Source organism: Petaurus breviceps, unplaced genomic scaffold, assembly GCF_028583685.1.
Source record: "Petaurus breviceps papuanus isolate PSGF00001 unplaced genomic scaffold, PetGlider_PUasm1.0 174, whole genome shotgun sequence".
Lineage (NCBI taxonomy): Eukaryota > Metazoa > Chordata > Mammalia > Diprotodontia > Petauridae > Petaurus > Petaurus breviceps.
The window spans coordinates 61,828,053-61,850,795 of record NW_027185761.1 but is presented as its reverse complement, the minus strand read 5'-3'; the positions used below and the strand labels follow the sequence as shown (position 1 = coordinate 61,850,795).

The 22,743-nt window shown below is 38.6% G+C and overlaps 1 protein-coding gene across 1 annotated transcript in view; it reads left to right on the top strand.

Annotated features, from left to right (window-relative positions):
• The window catches only part of ITPRID1 (ITPR interacting domain containing 1), a 166,674-nt gene extending 160,289 nt beyond the window's left edge, over positions 1-6,385 (top strand). The window contains exon 16 of the mRNA XM_069084569.1: positions 6,248-6,385. Within this exon, the coding sequence (XP_068940670.1) occupies positions 6,248-6,385 (138 nt within the window). The remainder of the gene's footprint in view (positions 1-6,247) is intronic.
• Positions 6,386-22,743: the final 16,358 nt, after the last annotated feature.

The following is a 22,743-nucleotide window of genomic DNA, read 5'->3' as shown; positions in this document are numbered from 1 at the left end:
TCTTCTTCTTCTTCTTCTTCTTCTTCTTCTTCTTCTTCTTCTTCTTCCCTTCTACCTTCTCCTCTTCCTTCTCCAGCACCACCACCACCCTACTATCTCATATACCTATATCTTTAAGTTTTATAAAGCTTATATTATCTCATTTGATCCTTAGAAGGACCCAATGAGATAGATGCTATTATTATCCCTGTTTTACAGATGAAGAAACTGAGTTTCTTGATACTCAGAGATGTTACCAACTCCCATGTTGGGTGACAACACTATTAATTTAGGGGGGGGGGTGTGATGGGAAAATATTTTATAAAAATAAAAGGTTATTGATATGCTTTGTTTTTTACCTCACCAGAATTTCTCCCATAACCCTCTCTTTCTCCCTCCTAAGGAATCATGGCACATAATAAGAGATATTTTTAATGAAAAAAGAAGAAGCAACTAAAGAATTAAAAAAACCACTAATCTTTCCAAAAAATCAGAGAATATGTCCACCATCCCTTCCCCAGGTGGGGCTCTCTGCTCTGTAATAGTGTGGGAGGAGGAATATTTTCATAGTTCTTCTCTGGGACCAGGTTTATTATTTATAATTGGGCAGTGTATACTTCTCTTGGGGGGTTTAATCTTTCGATGTACATGGCTGTAGTCATTGTGTATATTGTTTTCTTGACTCTGATGACTTCATTCTGCATCAAATCATGTCAATCTTGCTATGTTTCTCTATATTTAGTGCATAGAAATATCCCATTGAATTCATTTACCACAATCTGTTTAGCCCTCCTCAGTTGATGGGTATAAACTGTGCTTCCAAGTCTTTGCTACCCCAAAGTTTTGCTATACATATGCTGTTTTATATGGGGACTTCCTTCTTACCAATTACCTCCTTAGAGTCTAAGTCTAGGAGAGGATGCCCAGGGTCAAAATATATGGCTATGTTAGTAATTTTATTTGCATAATTACAAATTGATGTCCAATTACCAACAATGTTGACTGACATGTCTTATTTTCCCTAAACCTCTCCAGTATTGACTATTCTAATCTTTTGTTATCTTTGCTTAGAAATTTACTAGGAATGAGGTGAAAACCTCAGGGATCTTTTGATATCTATTTCTTTTATTAGTAGAAATTTTAAACATTATTTTTATGATTGCCAATATTTTCAATTCTTCTGAAAATTATTCATAAATGTATGCATGTATGTATGTTAGTTGTTGATATATATTGGATATCAAACCAAAGATGAGAAATTTGATTAAAAAAACTTTCACCCTCCTGATTCAACCACTTTCTTATCTTAGATACATTAATTTTGTTTGCACAGAAGTTTTATAGTTTTGTTTAATAAACATCTATTTTATCTTTTGCAATTGCCTCTGTCTCTCTTAAGAATACATCTACCACCACCAATAGCTATGAAAGGCTCAAGAACTACTTTTCTGAATGGTATGATCTGTATTATTAAGGCCACATTTCCATTTTGAATTCATTGTGGAATATGATGCAAGATGTTAGTCTAAGTCTCAGTTCTTTCAAACTACTTAGCAATTCTAGCAGCCTTTATCAAATATTGATATATTCCCTAAATAATTTGTATTTCAGCTTTATTGAACACAGTTACTGAGCTCCAATTTTCTCATTCTCTCTTGTTTAGTCTGTTCCATTTACTTATTTCTCTATATTTTAACCAACAGCAAATAGTTTTGATGACAACTTTATAATGTTTTTGGAAGGGGGGCAGAGTCAAGATGGTGGAGTAGAAAAAGGACCTCCCAGCAGCTCCAGCTTTCACCTTCCACAATTCATGTAAAAGGGAACTCTGAACAAACTTTGGAGCTACAGAACCCAAAAAATGACACAAAGAAGCTAACCTCCTGCTGAGGACAGCCCAGCAGTCTGGCAGCAAGGGCCCAGTCCCACTCTGAGTTTTTAGCCCCAGGGAGAGCCTGATCAGCCTCTGGTGGGAGGGATTCCAGATCACCAGAAGCTGTGGTAATCTAGAATTATCAACACATAGATGCTAAGGACAAAGTGAGAGGTCAGTGCAGTATGGACTTTGGGACGCAGTAGTTGGGAGTGCATTGGCTTTTGCCCCCGGGGTAAGAAGCCTCTGAAACCCCAGCACAGCCAGCCAGCACCACATGGTAGCTTCAGCTCCTGTCCTGCAGACTGTAGGGGTACCAAGCCACCAGTCTGAGGGGTATTCACTCTTGCTTTAACCTGCTTGGATCTGGATTGTGGTCTAGGGTGGAGGTCCTGGGGTGTGCAACCAGCTTGCCAGAGCATGAGGAGGCTTCAGAAAGGGCACACAAATAATAGCTCCAGAAGCTGAGAAACCCCCAGCATTTGGTATGAAGCTTCCTTGTCTGGTGGCAGAGTTCTACCGTGGAAAAAATCCCAAAAGTCAAGTAATTGAGTGGGAACATGCCCAGGCAAAGGAAACAAAGCAAAGAGAAGAATCCAATATTAGACTCCTATATGGGGGACAAAAAGGATCAAAGCATAGAACAAGAGGAAGACAGTGAAGTCAGAACACCTGCACCAAAAGCTTCAGAGGAAAATACAATCTGGTTACAGGCCATAGAGGACCTTAAGGAGCAGATAAGAGAAGTGGAGGAAAAATTGGGAAGAGAAATGAGAACAATGCAAGAAAATTATGAAATGAGCGTCAACAGCCTGACTGAGGAAAATCATACATTAAAAAATAGACTAACTCAAATGGCAAAAGAGGCTCAAAAAGGCAATGAGGAGGAAAATGCCTTAAAAAGCCGAATTTGCCAGATGGAAAAAGAATCTCAAAAGCTCAACGAGGAGAATCATTCCTTCAGAATTAGATTGGAGCAAATGGAAGCTAATGACTTTATGAGAAACCAAGATGTTGTTAAACAGATCCAAACAAATTAAAGAATAGAAGGCAATGTGAAATATCTCATGGGAAAAACCACTGACCAGGAAAACAGATCCAGGAGAGATAATTTAAAAATCATTGGACTACTTGAAAGCCATGATCAAAGAAAGAACCTAGAAATCATCCTTCAAGAAATTCTCAAGGAAAACTTCCCTGATATTTTAGAACCAGAGGGGAAAATAGAGGTTGAAAGAATCCACTGATCACCTCCTGAAAAAGATCCCAAAAAGAAAATTCCTGGGAATATTATAACCAGGTTCTGGAATTCCCAGATGAAGGAGAGAATATTACAAGCAGTCAGGAAGAAACAATTTTAATATTGTGGAAACACAATCAGGATAACACAGGATCTAGTAGCAAGCACCCCAGCATCCCCTGCTTTGCTAAAGAAAAGCAACTCAAAATGGGTTAACAAGCTTACTTTAATTAGTCAAACATATATCGTTTACCTAGTTCAGGGGAAAAAGGTCAGCACCCTGAACTTCAGAGTATACAGACAGACTTATCAAGACAGAGAAACAGATCAAGCAGACAGGTTTCCAAACTGTCCAACCATTATATCCATACCAAATCACAGTTACCATCAACATCTGCGTTTTTCAAAGCCGGGGGGCTCTCAACAATGGCTTCCCAGAGTCTCATCTGATCAAATCACAGAATACTTCTCAAAGTGAGCCCTAAAGCAAAGCCTCACATCAGGGTTTATATAGCCTTCTCCTGGGTCAGAGAATGTAACCACTGCTCAATCACACAGCATCAAAGTGTGGGCATTCCTGAAAACCAAGCCTCCTGCCACAGGCTCCATGTGACCACATTCAGCCTATTAGGAGGCAGAGTATATTTTCAAATCAGGGAACATTCTCAGAGTCTCTTAAGCCTATCAAAGGACCTAGGGGCAGGGAAGATCTTTAAATTTGCATTAGCAAAAACAGGCAAAGTGGAGTCTCTGCTCTACAGGAATCTGTAGCAAACAGAGAAATTGAGAGGAATGACACAACCCCTGAGTCAAAGCAATAGTTGGTACACTCCTCTGTAAGATGGAATGAAGGATATGATGTATTAACTTAGGAACAAAAGAGACATGCATGGTTTACTGATGGGACGGCAAAATATTTGGGCCAAAAAAGACATTGGAAAGCAGTGGCCTATAACCCATGTACTAGAAGGACTTTGGAAAGTACTGGGATAGGTGGAAGTAGTCAATATGCTGAACTTATGGCAGTACATCAAGCCATCAAAATAGAACAAAGAGGACAGTGTCATATATTCAGTGATTCATGGGCGGTAGCTAATGGGTTAGCTACATGGATGCCCATGTGGAAAAATGAAAATTGGGAAATTCATGGCAAACATGTCTGGCACAAAGAATTATGGGAAGATATATGGAACATGTCTTTGGTCACTGACTAGTCAGTTTTTCATGTAGATGCTCACATGGCCCTCACCATGCCAGAACGTGAATACAATGCTCATGCTGATCGACTGGCAAAGATTGCTACCAAACATATTATCCCTACTTTGACAACAACTGATGATCCAGCATTAGCAAAATGGGTCCACCAAACAGCAGGCCATTTGGGGGTCCAGGCCACACACCAGTGGGCACAAGATCGAGGTATTAGTAGCTCTCATTCACTGTTAAAACAGATAGCAGAAGAATGTCATATATGTCAATTGGAAAAGGAGCAAACTGTTCCTCGGATAGTAACTGGAGAGATAGCAAGAGGAAAAGTCCCAGCCCAAATCTGGCAAATAGATTATATTGGTCCACTACCACTGGATAAAGGATGAAGATTTATATGTACTTGTGTTGACACCTATTCAGGTGTACTAGTGGTTTGTCTTTATAATAATGCAACCCAGAAAAACACTTGTAAAACTCTAGATCTCTTAAATCTATATTATGGAATCCCAATGCAGATTCAAAGTGACAATGGGTCACATTTCAAAGACAATGAAATGAAGAAGTATTGTATACTGAACAATATAGAATGGATATATCATATTCCATATTATCCAGAAGCATCTGGCTTGATTGGAAAAAAAAATGAATGGATTACTGAAAGAACAGTTAAGGAAGTTGAGTTCCAATAATTCATATCAACATTGGAAGGATAATTTGTTCATGGCTTTATGTGATTTGCATAATAGACCATTGGGAGGAAGCACACCTCTAGCCGGAATGATGACCCCAAATCTGCAAATTAGAAAACAACAAACACATAAGATCCCAAATATCGAGTATTGGACCTTGAGGCCAGATGTCCCAGCACCGTATTCAGGAACACCTGGTTCAGTGGGGTATGATTTACATTGTTTAGAGGACTTTTGGTTGGACAGAAAAGAAATAAGAAAAACCTCCACTGTGATATGCATAAGAATCCCTAAAAATCACTTTGGACAGATTTTACCCAAATCAGGATTAGCAACTCAAGGAATACATGTATGGGCTGGAGTAATAGATTCTAATTTTCAAGGAGAAATTGTTGTAACATTTTTTACATAATTTAGGTGAAGGGCCCATACAGATTCATAAAAATGATAGGATAGTTCAAGTGATTATCATTCCTTGTAAAACAATACCACTTGTAAAAACTGACCCTCCTTCCAAAATAACTGTCAGAGGAACTGAAGGATTTGGTTCTACTGATAGAATAAAATTTGGAGCTAAAGTATGGGTAAAATGGAAGTCAGATGATGTTCCAAAGGCTGCAGAGATTATAGCACATGGGAGGGATGACACTGTAACTATTGTTTATTCTGGAAAAGATGATTACAAAATTGTACCCTGAACTCATTTATTCTATTGTGAGTGAGGCTACAATTGTCTTGTTATTGTCTCTTTGCTTCTTCTTGGCTTTTTGTTTGTTCACCTTGTTTGCTAGATTTGTTTCCGCAGGCTTGGTACCCTCCATCTGTAGATGCCTGATAGCTTAAGCTGGATGTCACCCCCTGTCTGCAACTGTGATGTGTCACCCTTGGACATGGCATCAAGCATATTAAGAACTGACCTCTCAAATGGGACCCCTTGGGACAGGGACAGCTCTACATCCAATCTCAGCAGCAAGTAGCCATGGAAGAAGAGACCTTTGCCCCGCACCCCAAGATTTTGGGACCCCATTTGTTCAGGGGGGGATTGATGGGGAGCTTGTGCTCAAGCCCCACCCTAAAACATTGTTTTCTGTGTTTATTGTGTGCTATTCTTGTTATATTGTTGTGAAATTCTGTTGACACCAGTTATTCCTAATGTATTTTTGCCAAGTAAGGGACATGAAAGATCTTGGGGCCGAATGTAAGGGTTATGGGATTTAAAGATCTTCCATGCCCCCGTTAGACTTGCTAACGTAGCAGGAAGGGGTTGGGAAAAAGAAAACGGAAGCCAAGCTAGAGTTCCTGCAGTGCCTGGCAGTGGCAGTGGCAGCGGTAGCAGCAGAGGCAGCTGTAGTGGTAGTGGCCAAGGTGGAGGTGGAGGCACGAACCCCTTTTTGAGCCAGCCAGAATTTCTGCTAAGGACTCCGGCTGAGCACTGCCAGGGGCTGGAGCTGCTAGGAGCACACTTCCTGGATGCTGTATAGTTGCTGTGAGTGAAGAGAGGAGGAACTTTGCCTGAGGTAGCCTGTTCTGTTTTAAAGGCTTGAGAATGTGGGTGCTTTCTACTTTATCTGCCTATGCCAATTTCATAACTACTCTGATGGCTTTGACTTTCTGGTTTTGGGACTCAGTCATTTGGTATTTTAACAAATGTTCTAGCTTTATCCCCCATATAGAGAGCCTGGTATATTTTGTGATTAATAACCACATCAGCATATTTATAATTGCTGTAGGCATTGTGAATATTGCATTGCTGATACAAGTGTGTATCTCCATTTTATATAAACTTGCTTTTGGTTTTAGATAGATACTTTTTATGATATTAAAAAGGTCCCTCAATGCCTTTACTTTGTAGGAAAAAGACTTTTTATACAGAAATTGAGATAATCATGTAGTTTTGGATTTTTTTTAATATGCTTATGTGTTGATTTTTTCCTTTATATTGAACTATCCCTGCACCTCTGGTACAAATCATACTTGGTTATGAGTGATTTCTTGGGTGAATTACTGCAGTCTTTTGAATTGATATTTATTAATGATATTGGACAGCTAGCGTACCAGGCATGGAGTCAGGAAGACCTGAGTTCAAATCTAGTTGCAGAAACTTACTAGCTTGTGACCCTGGGCGTCACTTAATTTTTGTCTTCCTCAGTTTCCTCATTTGCAAAACAATCTGGAGAAGGTAATACCACTCTGGTATCTTTGCCAAGAAAACCTGAAGTAGGGTCATGAAGAGTCAGACACAACTTAAAATAAATGAACAAATAATATTGGTCTATAACTCTTCTTTGCAGTGTCTATCCTTGATTTAAGCATTAGGTCCTGTTTGTCTTATGAAAAGAGTCTGGTAGAGGGTTTTCTTTCTCAGTTTTTAAAGAATAGTTTGTGTAATATTAGTACTATTTTATTCTTTAAAAATTGCATAGAATTCTCCTTTGAATCTATCAGAATCAGGAATTTTCACCTCCTCATGAGTATTTCATTTACAGCTTGTTATATTTCCTCTCCTGAAATTGGATTCTTAAAAAGCTTCTATTTGATCTTCAGTTAGCTTAGATATTTTATGTTTTTTAAATTATACTTTTATTTCTTTTATATTCTTAATTTTGGTAGCAAATAGCAATATAATAGGTTCTGGCGATTTTTTAAAAAAAATCTTTCTAGTTTTTACTGTAATTTCACCTGATTCATTTGCCCTTTTGTTGATTTCATTTTCTGGTCTTTTCTTTTAAATGAAATTGGCTAAAGGTTTATTAGTTTTGTTATTCTCAAAAAATTAAGCTCCTAACCATGTTTATTATTCTAAAGGCTTTTCTTTCTAATTTATCTTATTCATTTTTTTTTCATTTTCAATATCTCCTCTTTCACTCTTATTTTTAGTTTGTCTACTTTTTACTGGCTTTTTAATTTTTTAAGTTCACATTCAGTTGATTAATCCTATTCCTTTCTATTTTAATATATGTATACATACATAAAAACATATATATACATACATGCAAACATATATACATACATACATACATACATATGTGTATACACACATATTAGAGATATAATTTCTCCCTAGTGGACTGTTTTACCTGCATTCCAGAAATTTTGGTATTTTACTTCATGATAATAATTTTCTCACACATTTTTACTGCTTGTTGCTCTGATTTGTTTGTTGATCCACTCATTATTTAAGACTAAATATGTGTCTTTTAGTTGTGCCCACAGATTACTTTTATTGCCTTATTATCGATAAAGAATGTGTTTAATCTATCTGCTTCTTTATGTTTATTGGCAATATCTTTGTGCCCTAATATATGGTAAATTTTTTTTTGCAAAACTTCCATGTAGTGCTAAGAATTATGTTTATTATTTAGTAGTCTCATTTAGAAGACTCCATAAATCTTTCAGCTCAAGTATCTCTAGTAATTTGATCCATTTGTAATTTTCTTATTTATTCACATTTTTGTTGGACTTGTCCCTAGCAGAGGGATATTCATTTCTCTTGCTACTATTGCATTACTTTCTATGTCTTTTTTTTTTGTAATTTGATAAATGTCTCCCTTATGAATGTATATGCTAAGTCATTTGAGTGTACAAGTGTTGCAGCAATATTATCTTCTTGTCTATGGCTCCTTTCAGCATAATGTAGTTTCCTTGCTTATCTTTTTTGTGTGTTTTAGATGTGTGTTTTTGCTTTATCTGATTGCACCTCATTCTTTTGAGGATTTACACAATCCACAGCAAATTTTGTTAGAGACACTTATTTTTATTTTGTGTATAATTTTGCTTTTAAGACTTGTTTCTTCTAAGAAACACGTGGAGTCTTGTTTTCTTAGCCAATTTGTTTTTCATTTTATTGGATTATTTCAATAATTATAAGAACTACATTTACATTTTTCACTTAGTTGTCCCAAATATTTATTAGTATTTTCCCTCAGTAAAGATAGAACACTGAAAAATTAATAATTTATTCTTCTATAAACATACTTTGTTCCTTCAGTTAATTTTATGTAATGTAATATAAATCTAATCCCACAAACTCTTTTCCCCTCACCCCCAAGCCTCCCTCTTCCTATTTTGTAACCTCTTTCCCTGATTGTGGAGACTTACTTTATTTATTAATTCCTTTTTTCTTTCTTTCTTTTATCTAGTTATCTAAGTTTTCCCTTTTTTCTCTCTAAGTAACTAAGTAAAATACTTTCTTCTTTTCCTCTCCTTCAACTTGTTTTGTTCATTAGGTGGGGACAGAAAGGTTATGCCCTTTTGCTATTGCTTTAGCTCTTGTACACAATTCTTACTTTGGAGAGTTTTGAGAGGTCAAGAGTATCAGAGTAAATTTCTAGTCCTCTATCTTGTGGAGTAAATCCAGATAGATTCTTCAAAATCATACAGCCAGAAGAATGGTTTGTGGAGGATGATAGAGAAAGCCTGACACAGTATATCAAGGACAGTGTCAGGAGAATTGGAATTTGACCCCAGGCACAGGGTTCTTGGTCTCGAACCTGCCTTCTACATTCTTTAATATGTGGCTTGGTAGGCACTGGCTTGTGCTTTTAAAGGAGAAAACTGTCATGACTATTAGGTGGAGTACTACAAGACTGAACACAACACAAAGATGGGAACTAACAGAAAGAAAGTAAAGCAAGAAGCTTTATTGAAAGAAAAAGTGAGGGGCAATCAGGAAAAAATGGAAATAGTTCAGGTCTGGAGGAATGGGGCACCCTCCACCTGAAAAGCCCAGTGGATTTTTATAGGGTTCTGACCTGGGTCAACAGGACAAGCATTGGGTGGAAAGAGCAAGGATCTTTAACCAGTGTGCAAGTCAAAGTTCAAGGACCTGTGCTGTATCATGCTGGGGGAAGCTGGAGAATTGGCAGGCTGCTTGATATTTAAACTCATGACTAGCTGTTAGTGAGTCAGGGATGTAAGCCTGCCCAGAGGCTTTTTGTTTAGCAAAGTGGGAAAGTTGCTGAGCTCTTTGAAGATGACATAAGGGATAGGGCATTAGCCATGGAGTCAGGGACACATGGGGTCAAATCTGGAGAGCTCCTTTCAGTCAAGGTCACTGTTTGGGTCTCTTCTCAAGTCCCTAGTAACCAGTCACTGAGTGACTGATTGATTGACTGTCTCTGACATAAGCTTTGTGATCCTGGGCAAGTATTTAACTTTTCTGGGCCTCAGTTTCCTCATCTCTACACTGAAATGGTTGGCCTAGTTGACTCTGAAGTCCCTTCTTGCTTTGCCTATGATAGTATTCGAGAGCCTGGGTAAGTCATTTGACCTCTCTAGGCTTTAGTTTCTGCATCTATGATGAGGTGAAGGGAGACATTCAAAGGTCTAAATATATGATCTTAAAACAACAAAAAGGGTTTCATTCAGCTGTTTGGGGGAAAAGAGAAGAATAAAAGAAAGGCTAGAACTGATGCTCAAGGTGAATAAGACAAGGATAACAGATGAGTCTCCAGTGGAGTGCCTCAAGGTTGTGGAATTGGCCTTGTACTATTTAACATCTTTATTAATGGCTTGTATATGGGTATAGGTGTCACATTTATCAAATTTGCAAATGATACAAAACTGGGATGCATAGAGAACAGCAAGATGCCAATGCTAAGATCCCTAAAGAATTGGACAGAACAGAATTTTGGACTATATTGAATAAGATGACTTTCAATAGAGATAAATGGAGTTTTCCACATGAACTTTAAGTGAACCCAGGTAGTGACATTGTTGTGTGACTTCCTCCAGCCACATCCAAAAACTTGGAATTCAGAATAGAAAGGTAAATGCCATGGGTGACACAAAGCTATGGCTTTACAGAAATTTAATATGGAACTAGGGATGTTTACCCTAGAGGAAAGAAGGCTTCAAAGGGGGAGTAGGGACATTCTTCATGCCTCTGTTTTCTGCTTGCCCCCAGAAGGAAAATGTTGGAACAACAGGTAATAGATGCAGAGAAGATAGAGGCTTGATGTCAGGAGAACCTTCCTGAGAATTTGAGATCTACAAAAGGGAGATGGAGGCTGGAGGAAGTGGAAGCATCTCTCTTGATGGAAGTCTTCAAGGAAAAGTTAAGTGGTCATTTGTCAGGTATGCTTTCAAAAGGATTCTTTTTCAAACAATAGATAAATTAAATCATCAACTAAGGTCCTTTCCAGTTCTAAAATTCTATTATTTCATGAAAGACAGGGGACAAAGAATTCAGTCATGGAGGACAGTGAGTTCTTTGTTGAACAGGTCAATTATAGGGTCAAGACTGTGAAGGTAGGAAAATGAAGATATACTGGAGGTTATCGAGTACAGGGAGGACTAGGAGGGTTTTAAGAAGTGATATGGTCAAAGAATTTTAGGAGAATTGAGGCAGAGGAACAGATAAAAGGAAAAGAGGTCATAATCAGGGAGAGGAAATTCAAGATGAAGAAAACAGTAGTTTGGAATACAGGATACAATTATTGCAGAGAGCTAAGAAAGTTCAATTACACTGGAGATGTAAGTCATTGATAGGCATGAAGGCCAGGCTGTCTTCAAGCCCCCTGCTCATTTCATCTGGACCCAAGCAATAGCCTTCTAATGGGTTTCCCTGTCTTAACTCTCCCATTCCAATTAACCCTCCATTCAACTGACAAAGTGATTTTTCTGAAGTGAAGATCTGACCACCTCACCTCCCTTACTCAGGAAACTCCAATTGGTCTCTCTACAGGGTCCAACATAATTTTCCCTGTTTGTCTTTCAAAGCCATTCTTAATCTGGCCTCTTGTTACCTTTCCAGTCTTCTTACAGTTTTTCCCCTATCCATGTCCTATAATCCAGTAACACTGATATGTTTGTGGTTTCTCCCAGAGGACACTCCACTTCACCAGATTCTGAGTCTTTGCACTGGCTGACCCATTCCTGGATGGTGCTTTCTCCTATAACTCTTGGTTTCTCTGGCTTTTTCCAAGATTCATATAAAGCCCTACTTATTGAAGGTCTTTCCTGCTCCCCTTATCCTAATTTGGCTGATTCCCTCCAGCTACTAAGGCTTTTTCCTGTAAGATTGCCTTCCATCTATTCTTTATATATCTTGTACATAGCCAATTATTTACATGGTGTCTTCCTCTTGAAGGCAGGAATTGTTTCTGTATCCCCAGTACTTGGTACATTACACAAAGTAAGCCCTTAAAATGCTTGTTGGCTTACTGAAATCAATATGACCATCAAATTCCCCAAATATTAGGGCTGAGGTTGGGGTGAAGAGGAAGGTTGAGAATTAACACCTGAATAAATGCCTGGAAAAAGCAGGAAGAGTGACTTTGGAACTGGTGAATGTGAGCTTCAAGGAGAATGGTAGGATATGAAGGGAAGAAGTAAAGCTCAAAGGCAGAGAGTTGACTCTCTCTTTTTGGAAGTGCAGGGCAGGTCAGGCAGTGGCAGTGGTAAATAAGCTGCACACTCACTCCACTATGCTCCAGGAAGAGAACAAAAACAAACTAAAAGAATGTAGAGTCACAGGACCTGATTCCAAGCCCCAGCTATGGTTGTTTACTCTTCCCACTCCAAATCTATGATCTGATGTTTCCTTCTGACTCAGCACATCTGAGATGGAATAGAAGGGGCAATGGGTTCTGGAGAGGGTGGTTAGGAAAGAATTATAATTCAGAGAAAACCAAACTTCTGCGAGTGCAAGAAAATCAAAGGATGAGAGATGAAGGACTGGAAGGGATATGAAAAGGCATCTAGCAAAAGGTCCTCCTTTTACAGATGAGGAAACTGAGGCACAGAAAGGTTAATTAAGTGACATTTCAGATCACAGGGATATTGACAGAGCTAAGATTTGGATCCAGATTCTCTGATTCCAAAACCATCATTATTTTCATTGTGACACACTGCTGGAAATAAATATTTATGATCATATTTTATAATGAAGGAATACTTCAAAATTTTCTTTTTTTATGGAAACAGTCTTGTATCTTTTTAATAACAAAACAAAGGTGAGAGAAAACACCAACAACCATCACCCGGAATGCCGACTCTCTCCACCATTCAGAATATTTTTGCCAGTCACCTATATAAGAATTGAGAATACCCTCAAAGGGACCTTTAGTAGCACACAGTTGGATTGTCATAATCACTAGTCAACAATGCACCACAGTTTAACTATTTCTCAATTGACTGCAAATAACACAGAGAAAAGAAAATGGCATCGTTCCTTCCATTTGTAGCTTATGAGAAGGCATTTGATTGGTTGAGCAGAATGCCCTTTTATGATCCTCTTCCAAAAAGGTGCTCCCCTATCCGTGCAATCAGGATTCCTTGGACGATATAATGACAGAAATAACCTTAATCAATGACTGTCTAATCATAAACATCAGATGAGGCAAAAAACTGGGACATGTGTGCTGGCAAAAAGAATTGGCACTGTGAAAAAGGACATCCACCACAGATTCTAGACTGAAAAGAGATCCTCTGTGGATAGGGTTCCTTTTTGCAGATGACACAGTGCAGATTCCACTAAGTCCCAGAAGAAATCTGTCACTTTTCAAAAGTTTGGCCTGACCATCCACATGGGAAAGACCAAATGGATGAGGAATGTCTATTATTCAAATTATGCAACACATGTGAATGGACAGAGTTCATCATGGGATATATCTAAGATATACACACTGTATATACATACTCTAATGTATCGAGACATTACAAGAGGCCTGGAATTGAATGGAAGGAGGAGAATGAACTGTATTTCCTTAAGGAATTACAAACTGTTTTGAAGATCTTAAACTTCCCATGGAAACAAACTTTTCTTTTTCAAGGCAAAATAGAAAAAAGGCAACTAGGATAAATTAATGGCATAATAGTAGAAAATAACAGAAAATCCCTACATATCCACAAGCTTTCCACTGAGCAATGACAGGGAGCAGGTCATGCTAGAAAGAGCGATGAAGCAAAAATGTGGTGACCTGGATTCAAATCCCAGGCTTCTCTGATGCTTCTAAACCCAAACATCTTAATCTATCAAATAACCTTATTCCTGTAAGAATCATTTGTTCATCAGAAAAATGGGGATAATAATATTTATATCACCTCCTTTTTAGGGTTATTTTGAAAATCAAATAGCATCCTATCTGTAAAAATTAGGTAACTGACATTTACTAAGCACCTACTATGTGCAAAATAGTTTATACAAAAAGTAGGAAAAAAGAGAGAATAACTTGAGTAAATAATAGCAACTGGTTATTATTTAATTGATGTTGAGAAACTCCCTATATCTATGTAGATAGGTACCTTTTCTGCAACTTGTCATGTTACAGAGTTGTCTATAGCACTGAGAGGTTATGGAGTCCTGTCCAGTCACACAGCTAGTATGTGTCAAGGGACCTGAACCCAAGGGTTTCTGGCTCTAAAGTTGGCCCCTTGTCCACTGAGACATGTTTTTCTAACTGAATAGGCAATTATTTTTTTTTTGAAACAGAGAAATAAACTTACCCAAAATAAGGACAAGAAGGGAAATATTGAAAATTAGAGTAGAAATAAATTGAAACTCAAAGAAACTATAGAACTTGTGAATAAGACTAATTGCTTATTTGAAAGATGAACAGGGGCAGCTAGGTGGTACAGTGAGTAAAGCTCCGGCCCCGGAGTCAGAAGGACCCAAGTTCAGTTCCAGCCTCAGACACTTAACACACACACACACACACACACACACACACACACACACACACACACACAAACTATCCGTATAACCTTGGGCAACTTACTTAACCCCAATTGCCCTCCAAAAGGCCAAAAAAAAGATGAACAAAAAATGATAAACATTTATCCAAACTGATTAAAAATAAGAGAGGAAAACCAAATTAACAAAATAAAAATTATCAAGGTGAAATCACAACAAAGAAATAAAAAGTATTCTCTAAAAACAACCATGCATAGATATATGCCAAATAAAATTGAGATTTCCAAAGAATAGATTATCTATAACATATATTATACTCAAGTTTGGAGAATACCAAAAGTAACCCAGTCTCAATAAAAGAAATTGAACTAGATACAAAGGAACTAACAAAGAGTGGGGGTGAATGGGAACCTTTAATCCAGATAAATTTGCAGACAAATGCCGTCAAATTTTTCAATGCAAGAAGGTAGGCAGCAAGCATTTCTCAAACAATTTCTATGTGTCAGGAACTGGGATGAGTACTGGGGATAGAATAATAGCAAAAAAGAAAGCCATTCTCTTGGGGATGGAAGTAGGGGATCATTCTGAAGTTCAAGGGAGATAATATATGTAAATCATTTTTCAAACCTTAAATTGCAACATAAATATTAGCCACTTTCATTCTTATAAATGGATAATCGTCAAAACTATTCAATGATGGTCAAAAATTTAGAAAAGCATAGTAATGGAAGGGGCTATACAGGGAAGAAATAATTAACCCAGCAACAAAGTGTATAAGAATTCCCAACTTATCCTCTAAGGGGGAAAAATACTCCATTTTGGACAAGAACTTCTAGGAATATTGGAAAGCTATCTGGCAGAAATAGGATTTAGAATGACATCTTACATGATATTCCATAACAGATTGAATATTATGTCATGTCTTTTTTTAAAGGAGAAAACCAAATCAGACACTTTTCACAATATGACTGGAGGGTGAATTCTTAAGCAAACAATTAAATAGAAATGATTATAAAAATATATAATTTTGATTATGTAAAATTGAAAAGCTTTTGCCTAAACAAAATGCAATTAGGAGTTGACTGGGAAAAAAACCTTTATAGCAAATATCTCTGATAAAGGTCTAATATCCAAGATATCTAGGCAACTAACAATAATATATAAGGTAAAAGCTATTTCCCAATAGATTCCCTAAGGGATGAAAGAATATCAATGAAGTTCTTAAGGAATTACAAATGATTAATAAGTTTGGACCATAGGAAAAGATGGTCCAAATCACTAATGTGAAGAGAAATGTCCAGCAAAACAAATCTGAGATTTCATTTTTAATCCAGCAAATTGATAAAGGTGATAAAATTGGGGCACATTCAATATTAAAGGAGTTATGGAAATATGAGCCTACAAATGCAACTCTTGATTGGCTATAAATTGGTCCGACCATTCCAAAAAGTGGTTTGGAGCTATTCTAAGGAAATGATAAACATGTCCACATCCTTCGACCCAGAGATTTCAATCATATACCTAGGGTGTTAATGATTAAAAAAAGTTCTCGTAAGGCATTTGGAACTGTAAATGATGTGGAAATAAATGATAGCAATAAAATTTTGTTTTAAGAAGTTTTGTAGTTGGGATATGCTATACACATTTAAGCTATTATTCTTCAGATTTACTTCAATATACAATGGAATAAACTCATAATACTAGAAAAATTAACTCAATTTTATATGCTAATAGAACAGAGGCATAAATTATCTAAAACAGCATATAGTGAAAAATAATTTATGCCATCATACACAGACATATCTCTGTGAGGTGAACCCTGCCCACTGAGAGGGAATCCCTAAGGCACTATAAATAATCCATAGTGAGGAAACTGTGTAAACAGCTGTTGAGATCCTCAAAAATGATATCCAGCACCACAGAGCCAAAGAGCTTTGGGCCTTAAGCCACCCCCAAAGTCCCATCCATTGCCCCTGAGTAACCTGCCTCTGGTTAGCAGTGTGTACTTGGACAAATCATATCAGAGTTTCCCTTTCCTCATCTTTCAAATGAGAGAGTCAGAGGTTTGTGAACTTCCCCCCTCACTCCCTCCCAGATGTAACCTAACAAGGTGTCAGGATGGAGAGCAAAGAGTGTTGTATTTAAATGGTAACCATACCCATGACTGACTGTGTGACCAGGGTGAATAAGGAAACTTTTCTCAACCTAGTTTCTTGATCCATAAGATAGGCATAAAGATACTTTTATTTAAAATATGCTTTAGAGCAAGGTTATAAGGGAGCCATATGTTGAAATGACATGAAAGTATATGAGCTATTAAAAGAACTCACTAATGTTAGACTGGACATAGGATGTGATCAATCAAAGGAGTCCTTGGTATGCAAGTTATTCTGCTAATACAGATCAGCACCTGCTCTTTAATTTACTCTCTTAGAGTATGTTCTGGGACACCAAGAAGTAAACTGACTTGTCTAGGGTCACATTCAGCATGTGTCAGAGGAAGAACTCTGAGGCCACATCTTTTTTTTTTTAAGCAATCAGGGTTAAGTAACTTGCTCAAGGTTACACGGCCAGTTATTTCTGGTTGTGGTGCTGAGTGTCTGAGCCCGGGATTCTATTTCCAGGTCATCCCAACACTGGAGCCGGTGCTCTTACTTGCTGAGCCACCTGGCCGCTCCTAAGCAATTGGGGTTAAGTAACTTGCTCAAAGTTACATAGCCAGGTGTTTCTGGGTGGGTGCTAAGTGTCTGAGCCCAGGATTTGATCTCCAGGTCATCCTGACACTGGAGCCGGTGCTCTTACTCACTGTGCTACCTGGTTGCCCCTGAGGCCGCATCTTTGTACACTAATGGTATGAATCTCAAATAGAAATGGAGTCCTGCAGCTGGATATTGACTTATTAGAAAACCACATATTAACATTATCTATGTTGTACAGTATTTTTATTTATTTTGTTAAACATTTCCCAATGGCATTCATCTGGGTTCAGACCCTTCTTTGGAGTTTTGGGGCCTCTTGCCACCTCCAGGTAGTAGACAGGTTACGGGAAGGGTCAGACACCTCCACACTGCATGCTGCTTTTAATGGCACTAATTATTGATAATATTACCATCATTAATCAATCAACAAGCATTGATTAATCACTATGCACCAGGCACTGTGCTGAGTATAGGGTATACCAATGTGAACCAGTCCTTGCCCTCAAGGAGCTCACTTTCTCAGGGACTGTGGGAGGGGGAAGGACGAGAACATGAACATATGTAAGTATATATGAATTTAATGTATACAAAATAATAATAATAATAATAAGTAAGATTTATATCACACTTACTATGTGCCAGGCACTGTGCTAAGTAAACACTTTACAATTATTGTTTCATTTAATACTCACAACAATCCTGAGATGTATGTGCTGTAACTATCCCCATTTTACAGATGAAGAAGCTAAGGCAGGCAGAGGTTAAGTGACTAGCCCAGGGTCACAAAGCTAGAAAGTGTCTCTGAGACTGGATTTAAACTCATTATATTCCAGACTCCAGGTCTGGCACTCCATCCCCTGTGCCACAAACTGATGGATGAGGAAAAACTTCATGCAGAAGTCAGGACATGAGCTAATCTTATCTAGCATTATTCTACCCTCATAGCAGGTATGCCACACCAGTCAAAGTTTTCAAAGCACACTTACACACAGGTAAAACACAGGAAAATATTACATGGATACAGGGTGCTCACTACCTCAGATGATCCTGGAGTCTCAACTGCCACAATATTTAGTCAATATTCATTGATCACTGAACCCTTAACCCAGATAAATATTGAGGATTATGACCTAAATCCCTTTGCTATTCCTGGGTAATAGAGGAGAAATCAAATATCACCATAGTCTGTGGAGGAATCATGGAAAGCTTTCTAGTCAAAATGGGATGTTTTTTTAAAAATGACATTGATATACCATTTTAAAATGATGCAGAATACCTTATGAAGGATCATAGATTTAGACTTCAGAGAGACATCAATGCTTATTTGGTGTAACTTCATTTCACAAATAAGGAAACGGAGGCATGGAGTGGTAAAGTGATATACTGAGGGGCACAGGGTGTAAGCGGAGGTAGGATTAGAACTGCCTATGCTGGAAGACCTCCAGTGATGGGGAGAAAATCCCCTACCCCCGAAGTGGCCCATTCCCCTTTGGAATAGCTCAAAAGATTATAGGCAAGTTTTCTCTTTTGCCTTATTTATTAGTGATGTTTCAGCTCAACTTGAAAGGCTTCCTTATTCAGTCTTATCTATGAGAAAAAGAGGCTTTAAACTCATGTTACACAGATATGGAAATTCCATATGCCTTTTGGCAAAAACAGGCATTTTCTTCTTCTGTTTCTATAGTCCCCCATCCCCTCATACATACTGTATTATCTGGTCACTGGGACCACCTGATGTCTGACATTAATCCCCTCCACCAAGACAGAATCACTAGAATGATCAGAACAAGATTTGGAGTCGCAGAAGATTACAGTGGAATTTGTGTTCTTCTCTTTTGTTCAATTCGATTATTCCTTAAACATTGATTAATACCTACTATGTAGTGAGCCAGAGGGAGTGTGGTGTATGCGAAATGGCCAGAGAGCTGGTTTCAGAGTCGGGAAACTCTGGATTCAAATCCTGACTCTGATACACACTGACTATGTGACCCCAGACACATTTAACCTCTCACTATCTTCATCACCATCAACTTCATCATTTCCATCACCATCATCACCACCACCATCACCATCATCATCATCACCATCATCATCATTATCATCACCATCATCACCATTACCATCATCCTCATCCCCAACATCATCACCATCACCATCATCATCATCACCATCACCATCATTATCATCACCATTACCATCATCCTCATCAACATCACCATTATCTTCATCACCATCACCATCATCATCATCACCATCACCATCATTATCATCACCATCACCATCATCATCATCACCATCATCATCATCATCACCATTATCTTCATCACCATCATCCTCATCAACATCACCATTATCTTCATCACCATCACCATCATCATCATCACCATCACCATCATTATCATCACCATTACCATCATCCTCATCAACATCACCATTATCTTCATCACCATTACCATCATCCTCATCCCCAACATCATCATTATCGTAATCAAAATGAGAATAGAATTTATATTGAGCTTTGAGATTTGCAAAATACTTTGCATACATTAAGCAACTCTCTAAGACTTTAACTTGCAGCTCTGTTTGATAGTTTCCTCACCGAAAGTTGAAATGAAATCACAACTCTGATTTACAACAGAATATGCTAAGCATTGTAGCTAGGTGCTGGGTCTATAAAGGCACAAAGGAAATAGTCCCTGCCATCAAGACTTTTCCATTCTCTTGCTGGTGGATTAGTGGATAGAGTGCTGACACTGTCACCAGGGGGACTTGAGTTCAAATCAAGCCTCAGATACTTACTAGCTGTGTGACCATGAGCAAGCCAATTAACTTCTCTCTGCCTCAGTTTCCTCAGTGATAAAAAGGAGGTAATATCTACATCCTAGAGTTATTGTGAGGATTGGATGAGATAACGTATACCAAGCACTGTACAGACCTTAAAGTGCTGTAGAAATGCTTCCTAGTCATATTTTGGGGGCTGTAACTGTACCAAAAACAGGCAAGGAAGAATAAGGAGGGAAGGATTGGAACTGGGGCAGGGTGGGGTCAGGAAAAGCTTAACAGAGAATGTCTAACCTCAGCTCAGCTATCTCATACTTCCTAGAACCTCCGGAGAATGCTATTTGGGGATTTCTGAGAAGCCACATCATGAACCTCTCCAAGCCCGCAAGCACTGAGAGGCAGCCAGAGACAAAAGTGCACGCAATGACTGGCTCAATCAAGGGCTCTGCATTCATCAGCATAGTCCAAGTGTTCTTCATCCTTATGATGCTTCACCTGATGGTGTGATTGAAAAGTGTTGATAGAACTAATGTTTAGGAATGATTGGAGGGGCAACTAGGTGGTTCAGTGAATAGAGCATTGCCCTGGAGTCAGGAGGATGTGAGTTCAAATCCGGCCTCAGACACTTAACAGTTACTAGTCGTGCAACCTTGGCCAAGTCACTTAACCCCAATTGCCCTGCCCTTCCCCCTCCAAAAAGAAAAAAATAATGATTAGAGATGAGTGACAGGGCTAGAACAAAATGGCTTCTTTTCTAGACCATGGAACAGAAGCACCATTGTCTAATAAAGCAAAAAGAGAAGCTTCCAAAAAATTCCTATTATCCCAAAGGATAAAATGTAGGTGGAGACAGCCAGGTGGTGCAATGGGTAAAGTAGGACTGGAATTAGGATGACCTGAGCTCAAATCCAGCCTCAGACATGTACTAGCTTTGTGACCCTGGGCAAGTCACTTAACCTCTGCCTACCTCAGTTTCCTTCATTGTAAATGAAGATAATAATAGCACCTACCTGCTAAGGTTGGTTTGAAGATCAAATAAAATGATAATTGGAAAGTCCTCAACATAGTGCCTGGTACATAGTAGGCACTTAATAGATGCTTGTCTCCTTCCTTCCTTCTGGGATGTCCTCATGAACTCTTTCTTGCTACATAAACATATATACATACACTCATAAGTATATGTATGTGTGTATATATGTACATGTACATGCATGTGTATGTGCATTTGTATGTGTGTGCATACGTGTTGTTGTATGTGTATACATATATGTATTGTGTATATTTATGCATATGTGTGTGCATGTATGTGTATTGTGTATATGTGTATGTGTATGTGCATTGTATATGTATGTGTGTATGTGTATGTGTATATGTATATGTCATCCCCATCCAAAGTACTGTGTAAGGAGGAAGGGAGACATGACTCCTGGCTGTCAGAGAGAATGCTGAGCTTGAGCCAGCATCTCTGCCTACAGAATTTACTGAATTGGCTAAAGAGCTCCTTGGTCATGCACCAGGACAGAGGACACCCCAGGGAGGAGAAGAAGAAGTTACTGGCCTCGGGGAGGACATCTCCCACTGCCCACACAAACCCCAAAGCCTTAGTGGTACCTTAGTGGACGCTTTCAAGAATCACAAGCACCCCACCCCCAGCTAAAATGTCACCTGACAGTGAAGCTCTTTGGACTCCCTTAATCAGGCTAAGACTCAGGCTGGCAGATAGGGAGCCTAGACCATCTCAAAGCCTCTCTGCCTTATTACCTAGGACCTGTCACAACTAGCCCTCCACTATCATACATAACCTTTTAGCATTCACAGCCATTTTTTTAATCAGGAGGAGATATCAGACTGGGAGTTTAGTATTAAGAACTAACATTTATATAGCCCTTACTATGTGCCGAGAATGGCACTAGGGATGTTACAAATATCGCATTTGATCTTCACAATAACCTTGGGAGGTACATATTGCTATTAAGCCTGTTTTACACATGAGGAAGTTGCAGAAAGCAGGGTTAAGTGACTTGCCCAGGGTTACATGGCTAGTTAGTGTGTGAGGCTAGATTTGAACCTGGGTATTCCTGAGTCTGTGCACTGTCTGCACTGTGACAGCAGAGGGCTGACTCTTTAGTAGACATAGATGTCCTTACCCTCCAAGATCCAATGGAAGTCAGCCCCAGCTAGGTCAGGGAAATAGATTGCTCTGTGAGGGTCAGCAGACCCTGAAGACAGGCTGCTGGAATGGTGCATGCACACATGTGCTTGATTTTGTTTGCTTGCTTGGTTTTGGTATTTGGGGGCCTCTCTCCTCATTGGTGGAGACAGGAGAGAGTTCCACACCAAGGGGCTTTGGGACAGGCACTACGTTCCAACCCACCAAAATTACTTTTGTATGTGAGCTATATAATTCATAACCATAACCGGAAAGACAAGGCACCTAGCACCTTTTCTCTCTGTGTGTGTATGTGTGTGTGTGTGTGTCTCTGTCTCTGTGCCTCTCTCTGTCTCTGTGTCTCTCTCTCTCTGTCTCTGTCTCTCTTCTCTCTCCTTTTCTCCTGTCACAGAGTGTTTTTTAAATCTGGGGTCCATGAACTTCTTTAAATAGTTTTTTATGATAACTGTGATTTCAATATAATTAGATT